Source organism: Dryobates pubescens, chromosome 9, assembly GCF_014839835.1.
Source record: "Dryobates pubescens isolate bDryPub1 chromosome 9, bDryPub1.pri, whole genome shotgun sequence".
Classification (NCBI taxonomy): Eukaryota; Metazoa; Chordata; class Aves; order Piciformes; family Picidae; genus Dryobates; species Dryobates pubescens.
The window spans coordinates 27,034,200-27,056,081 of NC_071620.1; the positions used below are offsets into that span (position 1 = coordinate 27,034,200).

The 21,882-nt window shown below is 39.8% G+C and overlaps 2 protein-coding genes across 2 annotated transcripts; both read right to left on the minus strand.

Moving 5' to 3' along the window:
• On the minus strand, positions 1-5,696 carry LOC104308912 (ovalbumin). The gene is made up of 7 exons (XM_009910155.2): positions 5,529-5,696; positions 4,898-4,948; positions 4,229-4,357; positions 2,912-3,029; positions 1,751-1,893; positions 1,456-1,611; positions 1-396 (listed from the first exon to the last, which is right to left on the minus strand). The coding sequence occupies exons 1-7, from the start codon at positions 5,694-5,696 to the stop codon at positions 1-3; spliced, it is 1,161 nt and encodes a 386-aa protein (XP_009908457.2).
• An 11,332-nt stretch (positions 5,697-17,028) lies between these two features.
• LOC104308913 (ovalbumin-related protein X) lies at positions 17,029-21,882 on the minus strand. The gene is made up of 7 exons (XM_009910156.2): positions 21,715-21,882; positions 20,984-21,034; positions 20,219-20,344; positions 19,331-19,448; positions 18,963-19,105; positions 18,458-18,613; positions 17,029-17,430 (listed from the first exon to the last, which is right to left on the minus strand). Exons 1-7 carry the CDS (start codon positions 21,880-21,882, stop codon positions 17,029-17,031), a joined length of 1,164 nt encoding a protein of 387 aa, XP_009908458.2.

Below are 21,882 nucleotides of genomic sequence, written 5' to 3' on the forward strand. Positions count from 1 at the left end.
CTAAGGGGAAAAGCACCTGCCAAAAAAGAGGATGCTTTTGGTTGGTATGTGCTTGATCAAGAAGAGGAAAGGGTGGTCAGCCCTAAACTCTTCAGAGATGCTTGCATCCTCCATGCTAGATCCTGATGAGTCCACCACTTCACTGCCTTCTTCATAGATTTCCACAAATGCCTCATGGACAGCTTCAGATATTTTCAGGCTCTCTGATGAAGATATGGCAGAGAGATTTGCTGATGAAGTGAACAGGTCAGTCACACCCAAGGCCACTAATACAGATGTGAGGTTATACTTTTCCTCAATCTTCATGCGAGGGAGATAGACTTTCAGTTTCCTTTCTTCCATGATATCAGAACTGGTCCACTCCACAAGTTTTTCAGAGGTGATTGTGGTCTCAAGCTGCAAGGAGACAAGCAAATAACATCTCTAGGGTGAGTGCACAGTTTCCTTTGTGGCAGTGCAGGAATGGTCATGTTTTGTTGTTTGGGGTTTTTTTTCTCTTTTAAATTGACTGCTCTGGTCATGGTACTTTTTCTGGGTATGGCTACTCTTCAAATTTCACCTAAATCTCTTGCCTATTTATCTTCTTTGTTTAGAAAGTATGCTCCAAATATGATTATGTGTTTCTGAGTTGTAAACTCCATCTACATTTAAGACCTCCATGTAACCAAAAGTTAATGGTAACCAATTACTGAGATGTGAACTATCAATTTTTACTGCAAAAAACCCACCCTGTGTTCAAATGCCTCATTGTTTTTTGTAATTTTGATTCTTTGAGTTAGTGTACCAACATTTTAATGAACCATCATCTACTACATTACTTTTCAGCCTAACTATAGTCATGCTTACAACAATAAGCACAACTATTCACATCAGCAATAGTATGCCATGTAAATTTTATTTTATGAAATGGCTTTAATCATTTTTGTACCCCTGATATTTAGTTTTTAGACAGTTTGATTTTTGAAGGTATAAAGGAAGCATGTTGAGTACTGTCAAAGCAAACAATCATGACAGTAATGTTAACATGAACATCTTCAGTGTGCAGGAATGGAGGTATAAAACCTTTGACATTCAAGCTGCTGCTTAACTAAGAATCTGTTCTGTGGAGATCAATAATTAGCCCACTAAAGCGGTTACTTAAGGAATCCATGCTCAACACAAACTAATACTGTTCAAGAGGAGATTGGACGTGGCACTTGGTGCCATGGTCTAGTCATGAGGTCTGTGGAGACAGGTTGGACTCGATGATCCTTGGGGTCTCTTCCAACCTTAGTTATACTGTGATACTGGAGGACCACTGAGAGAGCTGCATGCTTCTATGCAACAATCCCATGTTGCCAGTGTTCAGATCTGTGGTGGTGAAGTGGTTTAGGGTAAGTTTGTTGTGAAGGGTTTTACAGAACCTGAATTTCACTGTATTTGTGATTTTCTGAAACCCAGCTGCCAGGACCATACCTGCTCCAGGCCAGAGGTATCATCAGGCAACAAGACCAACATGCTCAGCTGCCTGCCAGAATATGGAATCTCCAGGATCTTCACTTTCTCTGCAGCCACCTCTGCCACTTTAAATGAACCAATCTGATATATCATCTGCACAGGTTTGCTTTCTTGCTGCAAAACACAAAGAGTGCAGAAATGTCTTACAACTAAAACTACTGATTGCTGTTATTCAGGAAGATTGTGTAACAACTAATCTACACTTCATAAATTCTAGAAGAGGACACCTTTAAGGTCACATATGTTCATGTACCTCAGACATTCTGAAAGGCACAGACTGGGTATCTTCATCTTTAAATGCTTTCTCCCACAGTCCCTTGAAGTAAATGGCATTGACAAGGATTGACTCAGTCTGGTGATCCACAGAGCTTGGTTGAAGGATATTTTTTATTATTCCTTTAAGAATGCACAGGAAAAGAGAGCATGTATATAACACATCCTTATATAACATATCTTACTAGGCAGTCACAACATTAAATGAAAGATATAGAATGTAGGGGGAGGAGGGGATAAGGCAGGGACATTGGTTTAGGTTTGCAGCTGTAATCTCTTACTTCTGAGGTTGAATTCCCTCAGTGCTGTTTTCAATATCTGTTGTTTCCTTCTCTGCCAAGCATTATGATAAATACAAGACCTAGAGATTTATTTGTTACAAAATAAGTACCCCTGTTTATTTTGTGAGAATGCAAAGAACCATTAGAACCTTTTAAGCCTAGATGGTTTCCAATCCAAGCAGTAAACATAAATAATTCTTGCTTCAAATGAAAGCTAGAGCAAGATGCTTATGAAAAGAAGGTAGCAGAAAAGGAAACCAGAATTCTACTCTGCTTCATTTATATACTTTGTTCTTGTTTATTCTGCAGTCCTCATGCACATAGCAAGCTTTCCCCTTAGTCCTTTCCCAGCAGTAGCTTAATTATGTTGTGATTTTCTCCTTCAGAGCACGACATCACACTAGAGACTGTGTGACTGTGAGTATTTTCATTTCAGTTAAAATTCAATGTCTCTTATCTGTGAGGTTCGGGCTAAATGTTTCAACATGAGGGAATGGAATGTTTTTATGGAGCCAGGAAGAAGCTGGAAGAGTAGAGGAACCACATGGAAATCCAGCAGAGTTAAAATCCCAGCTGTGTACATCCCTTTCTCTGCGTTTCACACACCTCCCTACCATTCCTTAACTCTGTAGTTTTGCATCACCCGTTACATTTTAAGATATCTCAAGTACCTTATGACTACATGCAGTACTCAATATGCACCAAAGAACCCTGGAAAGTTTCAAGACAAGAGAAGGAACAGAAGGAGACATCTGGGGTGGTTGGGGGGGTTTTGTCTCCTGTCTTAAGCATTCTCATATATTGTCCAAACATAGCAGCACAAGGGAAAATACCTATATTAATACTTGGTTTACTCTTACCACTTGTCTGACTTTCAACCCAGGAATTGATGATCTTTCTGGCTTGATCTGTATCTCTTTGAAAGCTGATAGTTTCCACACCATCTTTATACAGCTTCTTCACACACTGTAAGTATTCCTGCAAGGGAAGAGAATGCCACATTTCCAGATCAGAATATCAAAGCATTTTGCAAAGATGAAATACAAGAAGTTAATCTGAAATTAACAAGTATGTATAATCTGCTAATTAAGGTTAATGATTAAGCCATGATTCTAGTTCATAAGAACCTGAAGTTTTAACATTCATTGCTTCAAGGAAAAGTATAGGCTGGCATTTAAAAAGAAATATTTTCCAGAACTGAGTTTGATCCAAAAAATGGTATTTATTTCAGTTGAAGAACAGGGTTGGTTGGTTGGAGTTTTTTCATTTTGCCTATTTTAAAACTTTTTATTTTGCAATGATCTTGTCCTGTAATTTCATATAAAACATTTCTTACAATGGGAAAACTTGGAATATTTTTGTGAACCTGAAGTTATTATTCAGGTTTGGTTTACAAGCTGAGAAAACTATTTGAGTTCATTATTTCTGACAGAAGTTACCTTTATTGACTACCTTGACATGATTGGATCATATAGAATCATAGAATCATAGAATCAATAAGGTTGGAAAAGACCTCAAAGATCATCAAGTCCAACCTGTCACCCAACACCTCATGACTACTAAACCATGGCTTCAAGTGCCACATCCAATCCCTTTTTGAATACCTCCAGGGATGGTGACTCCACCACCTCCCTGGGCAGCCCAGTTCAATGGCTAACAACGCTCCCTGTGATGAACTTTCTCCTCACCTTGAGCCTAAACCTCCCCAGGCACAGTTTGAGACTGCGTCCTCTTGTTCTGGCGCTGGTTGCCTGGGAGAAGAGACCAACCCCCTTCTGGCTACAACCTCCCTTCAGGTAATTGTAGACAGCAATAAGGTCTCCCCTGAGCCTCCTCTTCTCTAGGTTAAACAATCCCAGCTCCCTTAGCCTCTCCTCATAGGGCTTGTGCTCGAGGCCTCTCACCAACCTTGCTGCCCTTCTCTGGACGCATTCAAGAGTCTCAATGCCCTTCTTAAATTGAGGAGCCCAGAACTGGATGGTACTTTGCATGAACACCTTTTTGTACAAGCACATTTTCTCTCAAGACTGCATAGGATTAGGGCAGTTGGGAATCCTGTCTTCCATATGGAAGAAAATGTCTTTAGCAGAACCTCAGCTTCTGATAGGTCTTTCACATTAGAGACTGGCATAGCCTTGACATGCAAACACACTCTGATCAGATTTGGAGCAACTCACCGGTATGATTGGGCGTGTCTCTTCAGCATAAAGTCTACTGGCAAAACTGAGCGAATAATTGTCACTTCGTTTGATGATTGGGCTGAACAAGTCTTTGAGTGAAAAGTGGAAGCTTCCAGATGTGCTGCACTGGATCGTTGGCACGAAGACATACAAAAATGTAGGTGACATTATTGTTGTTTTAGTTTTTATTTGGTTTCTAATCAGACACTTACAAAACTGTTGTTCATCCTGTATGTCTGGTTGCTATAAATACACCAATGGAGTCATTTTCTTTAAACATCCAATTCTTTGCTGGGTTTCTACTGTAATTTCTTCACATCTCTCTCAGAGGGACTAATTACTTGCTACGCTAGTCTAGCTCCACCAGTTCAGGTAAGCTTTCCTTCATTCCCAACTAACACCATTTAATAAGTAACATTTAGCTCCCTCACTTAAACATAAAAGTATCTAGAACTTCCCCTATTTGACCAATATTATGATTCTGGGCTTCATCTTACCCTTGTTGTGAATCCTGTTACCACCCCTTGCTCTCTCAATGTTCCCCTAAATCTGGATGCAGACCGCTAGCTGCCAGTTAGAGAGAAGTTGGACCTGCTAAGATGTATCTGCTAGATTTTGCTTCTAGGAGAAAGTGACACAGCAAAGGAGACAAAATTATTTCTTTACCTGAGATTCAATAGTCTCTCTGAATCCTATGATTTTATCAAAGGGAACCACCTGTAATTGAAAGTAATCGTAGGTTATGCAACTGAAATTAACATATGAGGTCTGAAATTAATCTGTTAGCTGAGAAGCTGCATGATTCAAACAGTGCAAAACATCTGTACCATCTCTGAATAGCTGTGCATATTGTTGCCTGCTTAGATGATCTCTTTTTCTGTTGAACATCTAGAAATCAGCTCCAGTGTGTGCTACTAATGAACATACTTAGATGTATCAAGCCAGTCACTCTCTGTGAAGGAAATGAGAGCTGAGGGGAATTCATGTGCAATATATTGTAATCCAGAGACATGTTTTGACTCTTTCCCTCAAGATTTTATCTACTTTTTAAACAAAGGAATATGTAATTCTCTTTCAGAATCCTACTGCTAACTGATAGAACTAAAATTAAATCTAGGTTCAAGATTTCTCACTGATGCATTTGTTTAACACTGGGAGTTTGAAGTGGCTGAAACTTCTGATAACTCTGTGCCCTGAATTTCTAGCTTCTAAGCTATACAAGGGTGATTATAATATAATTAAGTGGTATGGTTCTATTGAGCAGCAGGAAAGCTTAAATCCTTAAGTGTAGCCTTACCTTTTCTATCTGAGCCCTGGTGTTTTCTCTTGAACCTATGTAGACCATGGACAGAGCTGAAATGATGGTCAGAGGGGAGTACAGGATGTTCTTATTGACATGCTGGACTTTCAGCTCCTTGAATACATCAAGACCAAACTCGGTGCTCACTGCACCAATAGAGCTCATTGTGAAACTGGTATCGTCTAGAGCAAACAGCAGAATAATGACAATGTAATGATGAAATACCATGCAAATACAGAATAATGCAATTTTTTAGGCAATGAAACATAAAAAAGTGGGTTTGAAGTCATTCTGTGGAAACATTCCTAGTGCTCACATTTAGTACATGTTAGAAAATCAGTATTAATTAATCTATTTCTTTTTGTGCTTGTATTCAGTTGTCTTTTGGGCAATAAAGTTCCTTAGAGGTCTTAAATGTGTATGTGATTTCTGTGTATCTGTTCAAAGCAGTCAAACAATTGCCTGTACTTATTTTCAGGATTCCTTGGTACTTTGTAGTACCTTCAATGTAAGCAAGAAAATATGAGCTGTCTTTAATATAACTGCAAAGCTGTACATTGGAAGTGCAAATTTTAGTAGACTTAGTCTGGTTTTGGATAGATATAAGTAAAAGCAGAGGCAAGCTGACTGTATTCTCTAAAAGTAAAGAAGTGCAGTAAAATATCTATCCGTTGCACAATACTCACTTAGATCTTAACAGCTGATCTTCAAAGGCTTTATGTTTTACCCTTGTTTCAGCAATGGATAAGCAATAGATGATTTGTCTAAGTTCACCTAGTCTAGGAGACAGACTGGTGCACAGAACTTGCATTCCATCTCATTGTGTTTTCATATAGATTGATTTACTTAAATATATCTCTCTATATATGCTATATACATGTATGCATATGTATATATATGCTGTATATATGCTCTATATACTACACTATATACACTTTCTGAGAAATTTAATTTCATTAGTGACATTCAGATGGAATAGAAACACAGGCATGATAAAACAGCAATGTCTACTGTATTACAGCACTGTTAACTGAGCATTTGTGGTATAAAGCAGTAAAATCTTTATTATTTGCTTCTCTCTGAGGCTGTTATAAAGTGCTACACACTAAAAGTTCTGTGCAGCCACTGTGGTTGTAGAAAGCATAACTATTGATATCAGGATGAATCTAGTTTCCTTCTTGTGATTTATAGAAACTGTGAAAATTTGTTGTCCCCCAAAATCAAGGACCTGATGTAGGCACTTAATACTTGGTTCTTAAGTTTGTATTTGGAGTACTGAACTCCGGTAAGGTTTTTGATCATGACCATGCTCACGAGTATACAGAAACACTTGCACACACATTTCTCTAATTCTCTTGTGTGTCCACAAGTTCATGTTTATAGATTGTTGTAAAGATACATCTGTACATTCACACACTCATTTTTATCCTGGGTGATATCCACCAGGCTTATTTTCCAGGAATGCAACTGTTGCAGAAATTGCACACTGAAATAAACCTATAAAATTCACTGAATGACACAGTCTTCCTCTCAGTGCACTGTTGAACTGGAGGTCAAACAAGCAAATGTATTCTTTGGCTGCAAAACAAAATCAAACTTTAGAGGTAGTGAATGAGAGGATAAATTGCTCTGAAGCAAAACCATGTTTTAAACACAAAAGAATATCTTAAGCACAAAGGATGAACTTTTTAAAAGTCTCCTAGAAGAAAAAAAGAGAAAGAAGGAAAAAAAAACACTTGGGTTTTATACATGATAAAACAGGTTAAAATGCATGCACAGAAGGTTTGTAGAGAATATCCTGTAAATATTTTATGCTTGAAGATACTAAACACAACAAAATAATTGCTGTCTTTTAAAGTTTAGGCTTAAACAAGAAATGGTCTAATGAGAAGGTAGATTTTTATAGAAAAATATTTACCTTTCAAGTTTCAGCACCACAGACAATACAGCTTCCCAAATGTAGGCATACAGACTGGTAGAGTCCTTGAGAATTTATATAGTCTGATCTATGACCTTCTTGCTGCTGTTTTTCAAAGCTTGACCTTTGACACCATATAAAACAATGTAGTGGGATCAAGTCATCTTTCACTTTGAATGGATCCATTTTTAATTGAAAGGAGACCAAATATTAGGGTTTTAGTCTAATCCAGTATAATCTAGTATTTGCCACCATCAGGACTGTTGGTCTGGAGTAAAAAAAGGGGAAATAATGTTCACGTTCCTTTAAGCCTGATTTGTAACTTGATACTATGATGTTAATAAAAATAAAACATGTGAGAATCTTTGTGATGAAAAACATAACTATCTGTCACTAATTAGTCAATTTGTTACTGTGGCTGCAGTAGCAGAGCTCTTTCAACAGATCATTTTTGAATGTAGAAAATGTATCTGAGTCATGCTAGGGAAGATAGAAGTGAGAACTTATTAATCTACTAACGAAAGTAGGAAAATGAAGAGGTGTGTGTGAGAAAAGCAGCTGAGATCAAAGTCAAACCCAGGCATATTATCTTTGAAAATTTGGAACATTAGCAAACTTTTATTCTCAGGGAGTAATAGCAAAATGTAGCCCAAGACAAAGTAAAATCAGTCAATTCCAAATGCATCTCTGGCATGTACCTGCAATGTATCTCTCAGACCTTCAATGGGTAAATTAATGGCCTGGCAGATGACAGAGGAACTGTGAAATCTAGCTGAAGGGATGTTCATGCTCTGTGGGACAATAATAATGTACAATGCAAACATATTTCAGTTCAGAAGTGTTTAAATTATGAAAGCTATTGTTCTGTGTTGAAATAACAGAATGGACAAACAGTAAAGAAAACATTCTGACCTCTGTAAAGCACTGTGTGACTTTAAAAAAACCCTCACCCCCTCCACCTATAAAATATGTATTGCTGCATTGATAGGGAAAAAAAAAAAGGAATGCAGAATGAGTATCCCAGGTGCATTGTTAACCAAGAATCTCCACCATCTGGTAAATCAAACACCAGTAACAAGTTGTGTACATGTAGTCTACTTAGATCTTTGTTTGTTAACATACAGATTAATGAAATATCCTAGTGAAATGACAAGGTAAAGAAGGACAGTTTTATCTCTCACTGAGGCAAGGAACTGCTTATCATCTGTCCTCAAAGAGCTGCCTCTAGATGTTTTAAAGCATTAAGTCACCAATAATATAGCTGAGAGGAATGGTCAGAGATCTCCTTGAGAGAGGGGAAGTAAGGAGGCAGTTTGAATAGGAAAATTTCAGTCTCTCTAGAGGCATGGTCTGTGGGCATGTCACATGAATGCAGCCAGCAGACTGGGAAGCTCAGCTAATCCTCAACTCCCAGTTCATCCTCCCCTTCCTTCAAAGGGAGATCATCTGTAAGGGTGAGAAAGCCTTGTGAAATTAGGAGAATATTGTGCTTTTTAATGGAAACTCTTGGTGAGAAGTTCTATCTCCTCTGCTGTCAGATGGAGGATCCTGAATAATTTGTCTTAGAATGGTTTAGGTTGGAAGAGACCTTTAGGATCATCAAGTCCAACCATTAACCCAGCACTGCCAGGTCACCACTAAACCATGCCCCTCAGCACCACATCTCCAGGGCTTTTTCAGAGATGGAGCCTGGGGTAGACTCATTGTAAGAGTCTCCACCACAGAAAAGGGACAACTATGCAAACACTGTCAGCCTTTTTATCTGAGTAGATACTAGGTTGGATCAGTAAGGGCAAGGTGTTGCCAAAGTAACCCTGGTATCTATAATTAAATTCTTTCTTTCTTTCTTTCTTTTTTTTTTTTTAATTACTTACATTTTTATGGATATAGTTCAGTCTATTTCCTCCTTTAGTGGTTCTAAATACACACTTTAATTAACACCTCACCATAAACTGTCTTAAGAGTGGGGGGCATCAGGTAGAGCATAGCTGTGGCGTATTTAAGGGCACAGACCCCCAAAGAATACGTGATGAGATTTGCAGGTAGCTCAGAGTGTGACTGGGATCCATTTATCATGAGAATACACTCAGCTTGTGTACTTTTTAGCAACAGCAGAAAGCAAACCTGTTTCTAGCAGTACATTTCCATCCTAGCAAAACAAAACTTATCTAAATGGTCGTTGGTTAAGCATTTCAAAAACACTTGTACTACTGAGGTCAACAACAGATGTCCATTATCTTGTCCACTTTCAATCATAACACCTCCCTAGGTTTCATTTTAATTAGTGCATCTGTTTCTTTATTGGAACACTGTGTTTCAGGCTCAAAAGTGATTAACTTTTTCTTCAGTCCCCACACATCACCAGTTGGTCAAGGGAGGTGGTTGTTTCACTCTACATTCTACACTCTACACGTTAGTGTGGCACCATCTCGAGTATTGTGTGCAGTTTTGGAATCCTCAAGGTAAGAAAGATATCAAACTCTTAGAGTCTGCCCAGAGGAAAGCAACCAAGATGGTGAAAGACCTTGAAGGCAAGACTTACAAGAGCAGCTGAGATTGCTTGGTTTGCTGAGCTTGGAGGAGAGAAGGCTGAAGAATGACCTCATCATCATTCAGAATTTCCTCAAGGTTGATAGTGCAATAGAAGGAGCCGATGTTCACTCTCTGGTAGCACCAAGAGATAAGATACCTGAAAACAGAATGAAAGTGCATCAGGAGAGGTTCAGATTTGACATTAGAAAGAGGTTCTTCACTGGGAGAGTGGTCAGTCACTGGAATATGCTCCCCAGGGAGGTGGTGACTGCACCAAGCCTGTCAGAGTTCAAGGAGCATCTGGAAAATACTTAGTTGGTTTGGGTTTAGGTAGTCCCACAAGGAGAAGGGAGTTTTACTCAATGATCCCTCGAACTCAGTGATACTTCCAATTTGAAATACTGTATGATTCTACGAATCAATGTGTCTACATCTAACAAACTATTTTCTCACACTATTTATAGTGAACCTCAGGTCTGTGACACTATTTTCACTTTTTATCCTTTTTTTGCTCAGTGCCACTCTGTGTTCACAAGGGTTTATTTCTATTTCTACCACACTGGTCTTCCATTGCTGCATATAACACTTAGCTATACATTTAACTCAGTCAAGTCTGCCTTCCGAGTGTCCCTCAGGCCTCTCTCCTACACAGCTATGACCCTCCTTCCCTAAATCTGGGTTATAATACATGAGTTATGGAAATATCCAAACCTGTGTGCCAGTCTCAGATCATCACAAATGGTCTGCATTTTAGGACCCACAAAAACATCTAGGAAGCAGTTGCAGGATATGAATCTCTACTTTGATAATGTATGAGAAAGACATGCTGTGCTCTTTCCTAGACATCTGGTTTGGTTTTCTGTACTCAAAAAGTTAATGCAAGGCCAGTTGTATGTAACAGAATCTACCTATGAGTAAAAGTAGAGCTGGATCAGAACAGGCTCTGAGCACAGCACCAAGAGAGGAAAAGTCTTGTATAGTCTGCTTGACATGGAGTCTAGAGGCACTAAGTAAACTTTCCTGCAGTTCAAATGCTACCTGGGACAATTTGCAATGAATTGCCCTATCCAGCACAGCTGTGTAAAGCCATACAAACAGTTCTGTCACAGATCTTTTTTTTGACAATGCTTGTACCAAGAAAGAGGTCAGCTAAGGCTCTGTTGCCCTTTCCTCTGCCAGGAATTTCATTGTAGAGCTGTCCCTAAACTCTGTTGACTCTTGACTACCTGAGTCTTGAACACCTGAGAGTATAAAAGGCAATTTTTAATCCAAAAATATATGAAGTCCAGGTCAGCTTGGAGGCCAAAGCCTTTCATCCAGTCACACAAACCTACACAGAACTCAAGATTTTATTATCCTCCTTGGTTTTGTTCTTTTATCAATGGAAGGAATGTTTTATGTTTGTCCTCATTCTCACTGTGGATCTGGAAGCTGCCTTTCCAAGAGGGACAGACGCAACCATTCACAGAGAGAAATCATTTTGCCCAGAGCGACTGTGGCTGACTGATTGTCGTTGCAGACCTTAGTGCTGTAGCCATCATTTATGGTTTAATTCTCAGCTGTTCCTTGGGTCTGGAAATTTTTACCCATTTAAAAGCCATTTGGAAGACAGATACTGTTGCCTGCAGTGCTGCCTTGATTGTTTGCAGACTGCAACAGGGGCATTTGTCTCTGCTTTTAATTGTCACTGCAATATCCCATATCTTACATTCTTTTTAACCTGATATGGACTTAGTATTCACTATACAGCTAATGGTTTCTTAACGTTACAGCTACCTAGGCTGATATAACCTTCATGTCATAACTTTCAATGATCATACCCCACAGGCTAGCAACAGCTTGGATGGGAAAATTTGACATAGAACCTGAAGACAATCCTTCACTTGACCCAAACATGCCACATATTTTGCTGATGAAGCAGTATAAAGGCTGTCTCTGATGATGAAGGTGCCTTCATTCTCAAAAGCAAAAAGAAAGTGTACAAGAGTTGGAAGCAAGGAGATTCCATCTGGCCAGAGTATATAAGCTTTCCTTGTGCATGCAGGGATCGAATTTGTGATGTAAAACCTCTGATGAAGAGAAAACTGACAAGGGATGTGAAGGGCAGTAAGTAAAGCTTCTTTAGGGTATAACAGCAGAAAGAAAACTAAGGAAAAAGCAGGGAAGTTGGGAAACTTCCTGGTGGTTTGAAAAGGTGGGTAATTTGCAGAAAGGGAAAGGAAGAGAATTCAGATGATGACACTAAAAAGCTGTAGTGCTCTGTGCAAGGTGCTAGAGCTAGTGCTCGCTCTGATCTGCATTAAGAAAGGCCCTCAATCTCTGTAAGATATTGCTTAAAATACTATTTATTGCAGGTAATTTTAAAAGGAAAAGAGGATAGTATAGATAACTGACATTCTCCTAGATAGAGGGAACCACCACCAGTCAAGGAATGGCATGCAGTGCAGGTCCCATCCGTGCAGATAGGTGTTCATTAATACATTGTTCTTTAGAGGTCTTGCAGGGTTTTCTAATGAAGAAAACAACTAAATTAATTTCCACTGTGAAACAAAAGGATGTTCAGATGTTGCTTCACTTCATGGTAAATGTGATGACACAGGTGGTGCAATCACTCATGCCAAATGTAAGCTTCCTACAGGCTCCTTTCTTCTGGAAGGGCAAAGTTTATCCAGCAGCACAGGGGTATGTGCAGCACAAGACAGTATGGAAAGCCATATGGATCACTAACTCCTTGATGTACAGTTGTATTTGAGTTTGGATCAATACTGAAGGCTTCAAAGCCTCCTGGAAGCATTTTGGGACACAGGAAGGGATGAAAGATGATGGGAAAAGCCATCATTGATTTACCAAGGTCAAATCTCTCCTGACCAACCTCTAGGTCTTGTCTTCTAGGATGGTATTGCTGGTTCTATAAACAAGGAGAAGGCAGAGGACATTGTATACTGACTTTAGTAAGGCCTTCAGAATATTCTGATCTCCAAGAGAATCCTTGTAGTCAGACTGGAGAGCTATAGACTGAGGAGACAATAATGTGAGTGGAAAATTAGCTGGACTGGCAAGACCAGCAGGAGCAAGGTTGCTCCCTGAGGACACTAAGCTGGGTCAAGGGTCACTCCCAGGATGGATAGTGGCCTCACCACTGGGCTGGGCATACCACAAGACCTGGACACAGGGAAGCAGAGCTGAATGCCAATAATGGGGTCCATCAACAACCATTGACACAGCAAAAGAAGAGTCAAGAAGAGGGTCCACCTACAGAGCCCAGCAGTGAAAGACGGCTGTTCCCTGTGGAATGTTTGAGTCACTGACTAGGGATCAGAATAGTCACCCAGGATAAAATACACACTCAGCATAGCCGCAGCCACACATCTTATCAAAAGGTGTCCCTTCTGGGGTAGACAAGGAGGACAAATCCTTTGATCTGTGCCTACAGTTTTGGAGTCAAACTCTCATCCATAAATTGCGTCCAAAAGGGCACTTTTATAATTCTGTTTTCTATTATTGTCTAAAGTGTGGGGGTAGGGTTGCAGCCAGATCATCAAGTGGGCTTTTCAGTTGCACAAACATTCCTTGATGGGCCTTTTAGCCTTGATGTCTTCTGCTAGGAAAAGTCAGCTTCTTCAGGAAAAGTTAACTGCTGCAATAAGTAGAAGAAAAGGAAGGCTAGGACCACATCTGGCCAAATCCACATTTCTCCTTGATGTCATCTTAACACAGACTACTGAATCTTCACCCAGCCTCAGTGTCTGCTCTAGGCATTGGATGCTGATTAGCAGTGATGAGCTTTGCTATTTTAGAATAGAATAGAATAGAATAGAATAGAATAGAATAGAATAGAATAGAATAGAATAGAATAGAATAGAATAGAATAGAATAGAATAAACTAGGTTGGAAGAGACCTTCAAGATTGAGTCCAACCCATCATCCAACACCACCTAATCAACTAAACCATGGAACCAAGCACCCTATCAAGTCTCCCCCTGAACACCTCCAGTGATGGTGACTCCACCACCTCCCTGGGCAGCCCATTCCAATGGCTAACAACTCTCTCAGTGAAGAACTTTCTCCTCACCTCAAGCCTAAACTTCCCCTGGGGCAGCTTGAGACTGTGTCCTCTTGTTCTGGTGCTGGTTGCCTGGGAGAAGAGACCAACCTCCTGGCTACAGCCACCCTTCAGATAGTTGTAGACAGCAACAAGGTCTCCCCTGAGCCTCCTCTTCTCTTAAGTTTAATTCCAGTATTGACAAAAACAATGTAACAACTATGAAACAGACATAGAATTTCCATCCTGCTTCTCCATACTCAACTTCAGTTCCAAAACTCTCCTCTGCTTCCTTGCTTTGTCTTTCATGTTACTCTCAGTGTTTCCTGGTTCCTTCTGTGAAGCAGTGGGCTATGCGTGAGATTGGGTTTGGTGTTCTTGGAAGTAAACAACTCTGTTTATCATTTTTACTGTTAATGAAAACTACATTAATATAGTAATTTGCTGCTTTAAACAAAGATAAAGACTGCTGCTGGCCCACACTACACCCCCCTCATTGGCCCTGGTACCAGTGCCAGTGGCACACATGCCACAGTTCCAGACACACCACACACAGAGATGTCCTTCTCTTGGGTTTTATACTCCAGTCCAGGGTTGTCCCTACTGTCTAGGTGATGTTTAACATGATTTGGTGAGAAAGTTGAGTAACATAGTCATGTATGTTTAACATGTAGTTAATTTTCTTCATTAGCAGATTAAAGGGTATCAACTTTAATATTAAAATTGCAGTTAATTAAGCAAAGGTCTTTGATCAGGCACCCCAGCCCTCAGAATATATTTTGAAGTTGATTGCTTTGTTATTTGAGCCTTGCTTCATCAGTTTTAGCCAAAACAAGGACATCTTATCTTCATAAGATTCTCTCCTTTAGCTCTTTGGCAGGACAGCTTTGCAGATCTTCATTTAACACAAACACCTGCTGATGTAATTTACCTTGGTCTCAAAACCTGCTAAATCAACTTACCTTCCTGCACCACAGCAAGGTAGGCAGTTTTACCACACTAGGTGTCAGTTCAGGACCATCTACAAGCTTCTCCATCATGATTAGCAGGAAAAGCTTATCCTGCAGCTGTATGGTATGTTCAGCACAGCATAGGTCTGGCAGCCAAGTGATATGTGCAGTGTGACATATCACAGCACAGCATCTGCCTGTGCCTGACCAGGTCAATTTTTATATGGGTCATTACAACAGTCTTCAGGTTAGGACCACTACAGACCTTGACATATGGACTTAACCTCCAGTGCTGATATTTGACCTACCTCATTGCCATAGTCTTGTTTGGGAGTTATTGTACTGTAGCAGTAATATTGGGAACGGCAGCACTGAGTGTCTTACTTGAGGAGGCCACTGTCCTGCTAGCCTTGCTGCCACCTGAGTGCTCCCAGCATCATCAGTTTATGTTTAATGCTGAGTTTGCAAATGGCTGAATCAACTCCAAATACCACCTTTTAAAGCACTTTTGAAGTACAGATACTATAACCTGCAATTCTGAATATCTATTCCAGCAAAGGGAAGATTTCTTAACTCAGTAATTAACACTAATAATATTTTTTAATTGGATAAATTGAAACTTAAAGAACCTTCCCTCTAAAGACTTTGAAATAGAAATAATATCTCCAGAGGGCAGTTACATGTAGAGGCAATAAGGAAGATTTCCTCATATGTTTCTTGTGGATACTAGAGGACTGAAGCAGACCACCTTTTAAGACAAACACTCTTCTCATGTTTTCTAAGTTACCCCTCTTAAACCTCACCTTGGAATATTTCCTATGGGGAATTCAATAGAAGGAATTAATTCTACTTAGAGGAAATATTTTTAAACTACCTGTAAATAAAAAAGCAACTTCAAAAAAATCTGTTTATTTGATATGCCACATGGAGATAAGCTCAAGGTAAGAACAGGAACTGTAGGGTTTACCTTGTTTAAGATCAAACTGTTCAAAAAAACATCTTAAGCTATGTAGTGACTTCATATATGGGTAGAGGCTTGTTTGGAAAATCAAATCTAAATCCTAGTCTAAACCACTTCTGTAAATAATAACTACCCATTATATTGTATGGTTCAATTTTGTGGCGCAAAAATCTAGAACAACGTGTTTAGTTTGTGATGCTTTTATTAGAATAAATAGAAGGACCACCAATTATAATTCATAAAATCATTGATACGTGACAGAAATATGAGTCAGGAAGAAGTCATACTTGGAGATGATGTCTTATGAAGAAATGGCAGACTTTCTCTATGCTTCCTCGGAGTAGGAGGCACAGCCTTGTAGTACATGCAGCACAAAGACGCCCAAATGCATTCCTGGGAGAAGAATGCTTTTCTGAAGTTAAGAATTTCATCTCCATGTAGCAGAGGCATCATTTGAAGAATGGTTGCCCAGCTGAGACTAGGTAAGTTTAGCCTGGACATTAGGAAAATTTTCTTCATGGAAAGAGTGATCAGGCATTAGAATGGGCTGCCAAGGGAGGTGGTTGAGTCACGAACCCTGGATGTATTTGAAGGTCATTTGGATGTGGCGCTTGGGGATCCAGTTCAGGGGTGAACCTTGTAGAGTAGGGTTATTGGTTGGACTTGGTGATCCCGAGGCTCTTTTCCAACCTGAATGTTTCTGTGATTTCAGTGGTAGGTTCAACAGAAAGGAATAGGATTATTCCAAAAGATGTGTTTATTTCAGAGAACTTCTATGGAGAAAACAGATTCTCAATAACAGTTGCAGGATTTCTTACAAAAATCAGAACACTGTCTCTCAGGTTATTCAGTCATGATGGGAAATATTCCTAAACTACCTTCTGAAATTCTCATTCAGTCCTAGATTGAAGTCCTCACTACAGCTTCTGTAAGCAGAAATGCCTGCAACTAAAGATAGAAAAAGTCACAAACTGTTTCAAGAATATCAAGATACTGAAGGCAGAAAATATGGATGAGATTATACTACAATACTACAGTAAATGTGAGCTGTTTGTGATGGGGAGACCAGCATTATTTCCAGCTCTTTTTTATCCTTAAGGAGAAGAGAATCTACCAAGGAACAGGATGCTGCTGGTAGGGTTGTATCTGATCAAGAAAAGGAAGGGGTGGTCAGCCCTAAACTCCTCAATCTCAGGGGAATATTTGATGTCTCCCACCACATCCGCAGAGCTAGCCATACTGGTGCCCTCTTCATTGACTTCCATGCGTGCCTCATGGATGGCCTCAGATACCTTCAGGCTCTCTGCTGAAGAGATGCCAGACAGATTGGCCGAAGGGCTGAACAGGTCAGTCATACCCAAGGTCATTAAAACAGATGTGAAGTTATATTTTTCTTCAATCTTCATGCGTGGGAGGTACACTTTCACTCTCTTCTTTTCCATCACATTAGGACTGATCCATTCCATAAGTTTTTCAAAGCTGATTTTGTTCTCAATCTGGAAAGAGAGGCAGAGAATGAAATGCCTGAGACAAGAGTGCAATGGCTTTAACAACTGTGTTTATACCACTTATTATTTTTGCCATTTAGTTTGTTTACACTAACAAATCTTAAATGTGTTTGTTCATCCTATATGCTTCCTCTTGACTACAGCCTATATCTTATCTGTCTTGATGAATGTCTCTAAAACTTTTCATATGAAGATCAAGGCATGGTTTTTTGCCCTTTTTTTTTTTTTTTTTTAAATATAGTTTTTGAAAACACCTCCTATGAGATCACCTCTTCTTTGAAGGCAGGCTGACAGGGTTGTTCAGCCTGGAGAAGAGAAGACTCCAGAGAGACCTATTGCATCCTTCCAGTACCTGAAGGAGGCCTGCAAGAAAGGTGGTGAGGGACTGTTTACAAAGTCATGCAGCACTTAGGACAAGGGGCAATGGTATTAAACTAGCAAAGATTTGACATTAGGAAGAAGTTCTTTACTATGAGAGTGATGGAACACTGGAACAGGTTGCCCAGAGACATGGTGAAGGCATTCAAGGTCTTCGTCGGGGCTCTGAGCAACCTGACCTAGTTGAGCCAGTGCATTCTATGATTCTAAGATCAAATCAAATGCATGCCAAAACTGTTCCTTCTTGAACATATTTTATTGGTTCCTTTCTAATGTTAATTGCCCTCTTTTCCTTTTAGCCAGCTCCTGGAATTCTTTCCTTATCACTTCCATTTTTTATTTCTCATGGGAAAGTTTCTCTGTCTCCAGGAAGACTGAAATAACATTAAATGAAAAATGAATCCTGCTAGTATGTCCATTTCTGATACCTGGTGGAGATAGTGAATAGGTGGGCCTGTTAGGAGAGTCCAGGGCTCTCCTAAGAGGTCCATCTATGCGAAAGTACCTGGTAGCACCTGAGGGGCTTCTGTGCTCCTCTGGCAGCCGAGCACAGCCATACCTGTACCAGCAAAATGTCTGATAGCAGATAAGACTCACTGAAGAGGTAACTCTTCTACTTCCCCTTACAAAGCCATACCTGCTCCAGGCCAGAGATGTCATCAGGCAACAGTATCAACATGCTCAAGTCTCCACTTGCATATGGAAGCTCCAGGATCTTCATTTTCTCTGAAGTCACCACTGACACTCTGAACGTACCGTTTTGACACATCATTTGCACAGGTTTGCTTTCTTGCTGCACAAATGGAAGCACGAGATAATGTAACTGGGGAGAAATTCTTTCTCTAGGCAGGCAAATGCACAAGCCCTTCAAAAGGGACAGGACTCAATCTTCAAGCATGTTGCCTTTGAAGAAGAGTGTGTCTCTTGTTTTCCCCTCTTGCCTGCTGGTATGCTCTGGAAGCTTAGTCTGTATCTGACAGCTCTGGCAAATGCTCCTTATCCTGAGCTGAGGAATTGAGAGCAAGTGACCCAGTTAAATCACCTGACCTGTGACAGTAACAGTTTGTATGGGAAACACCTAGACTGCTAACTGTGTGAGCCAACAGATGTCCTGGCCTGAACCCATGTTCATTCCCTCCTACCTCTGTCACATTGAAGGGTACTTCCCGAGTGTCTTCTTCTTTAAATGGTGACTTCCATATCCCTTTGAAGTAAACGGCATTCACAACAACCAGCGCAGTGTCAGGATCAACAGCTCCTGACACAAGGAAATCTTGGATCTCTCCTTTAAGGAAGAAGTAGGGCAGAGAGTATGTAAGATACACCAGCTCTGCTGCATTGAAGGGTGCAGGGTGTGGAGTATTAAGTTGTGGAGTTGTTTGGGTTTTTTCATAGCAGTAAGCAACCTATTCTTACTTGACTCATGTTTTATTGACTTCATGAGGAAAGGAAGACAAGGGTATAAATTATGGTAGGTAGTGGAAAATATTTGCCACCCATTTGTCCTTACCATTTGTCTCTTCCTCCACCCAGGAATTAATGAATCGTCTTGCTTCCTCTGTAGCTGTTTTGAAGTCAACTTCTTTCACCTCTGCATCGTAGAACTGCCTTACACACTCTAAGTATTGCTGTAAGCAGAAGGTTTGCAGTTGTCAGACTCCTAAGGACTTGAAAATGTGAATGCGAAATGCAAGACTGTAACATGAAGCAGAATGTTTAAATAAAGGGTGAAATTTTACTCATGTTTGGACATGTCAGTCACAGCTGTCTTCCTTCAAATGAATCTTAAAGATGGAAAGGAAAGACTACTTCATGTATGTAAGCCTGGAACTTTTCTTTCAGATATAAGTCTAAGTTAAACTTTGTAAATATTTTATTTGTTTTACCAAAAAATCTTCAGTTTAACAAATATTTTATGGACAGAGAATTCTTGTTTCCTTCTCTTTGTGCCTATTTCTAATTTTGAATACTGTGTTCTTACTTTCTTAGATTGCAAGATCAAAGCTTCCTTTCACTGGGAAGATTTGATATTTGGGGTTGAAAAAAATCCAAATTTAAAACTTTTAGTCTTGTTTTTTCCATGTCTCAAAATCCATGTCTCATTTCCCTTAAAAGTCACATTTTTCATTAAAAGCTGTTTTCTAGAGAATGAACAGCAATCTTGATTCCTTCTGGTGACTGCTGCAACATGGGTGTATTTTATGCCATTATACTTTTCCTGACCTCCACCTAATAGCCACAGAAAGGTTCAAACTTGTTCTGAACCAGTTCTCCTCATGGCTCACAACGACCTCTTCATCAACAGACAGTGGGATATTCTTGTTGGTGCTTCCCTGGAGTAGAGTCCCAGGGGCCTTCATGGGGAATCTTGCCAAAGTCACATCACAGTGCTACTCACCGGAAGAATAGGGTATTTTTTTTCAATATAGAGTCTGTCAGCAATCTTGAGTGAGTACGAATCATTTGGCTTGCTGATGTCTGAGAGAAGGTCCTTCAATGACTTGTGGAATTCAGAAGTGCCACACTAGGTGATGACATGAAAATAGGAAGATATATTGCATTATCTGATTCTTATCTAGGACATGAGACTCTAGAGGATTGTCCCTATCAGTCAAGAGTCATGCTGCAGTGAAGTCCTGCTCCATAGACATAGGGCTGTCACATTTGGGACAGCAGGTGCTATGGTGACAGTACATTAAACTAACAAGTTCATCCTTCTTATGGTAAGTGTCCTGAAATGTGCTTTTTTGCAAAAGCAAAGTTGTGTTCCTGTCACTGAGACTTCTGGGCTCTCCTTTGCCCAACATCTTCCTGCCCTGCTCTGGAGTCTCTCAGCTGCAAATCTAACTGCTCTACCCTGACTCTGAGCCCTTTTCATATGCTGTTCCCCAGCAACACTTACCCAGCAAATCGCCCTGCTGCTCGAAGCATCCTGCCCCACACAGTCACTTGTTCTGGTGCAAGATGTTGTGCAGCCTGCCTTCTTTTCCTGTTTTTTAACAAATAGGTGAGTTATTATTTCCTTTCATCAGGTCTCCTTAGTTCAAGAGCATTACCTTAGTTTTTGGCAGGGTCTGAAACTGCCAGGAGGGGATACAGAACAGTGCTACTTTTGTTCTGAGGGGGAAATAAGACAAAAAGGGAGATCAAGTTATTTCTCTACCTGGGAATCAGAAGTGTCTCCAATTCCTGTAATGTTGTCAAAGTGGAGAACCTGCAAGATAAAATGCCAGTGGGAGAAATTGTAAGCATGACCAAAAAATTATGTGAATTTGAGATTTGCACATGATGCTGGAGGTGAAGTTTTTGGTGCTCAGGGGGAAAAACAAGAAAAGTCCTAACTGAGAGATGAACTAAAACTTTACAAGTGGTCAGTGATCTTTCAACTGGTTTATGCTCTCTGTGGTCTTCTCAGAAACTGTAAATGCCACTTTTTTCTTAACAATTTCTTTTTTCTAGTGAATATCTAGAAATTAGCTGAGTTACATACTGCTAAGAATATTTTGTCTTCCTCTCTTCCTGGGATTGATCTTTTTTATATTAAAAAAAAAAAGCAAAAATCATCTTATCTGGAAGGTGTCAGAAGTTAGACAAAAAAATGCATTATAAAATCTGCTGAGTGGTAATTTTGTTATTATCCCTGAGAGGGTTTGGGGTTTTTTTTAAGTCAAAACTAACTGCACTTATAGTAAAAAGGCACCAGTTTGGATATTTTTTTTTAGTATTTTCTCTAAGTAACTCACAATCCAGTCCTTCATTTTATGATTTTGGCTTATTTCCTGTACAATAAAACAGGTGAGAACCTTGTCAGTGGATAATATGTTTCAGTGATGATACTTAGAATAAACAACAATCACAAGTAGAGGTCACTTTACACCCATATGAGTAACTTACCTTTGCCATCTGAGACTGAGTGGTACCTCTTGCTCCAAGATAGACCATAGCCAGGGTTGAAATGACGCTCAGGGGGCAAAAAAAGATGTTTTCATTGGCATGCTGGGTTTTCAGCACTTTGAATGCATCAAAAGAAAATTCTGCACCTGCTACGCTGATGGAACTCAT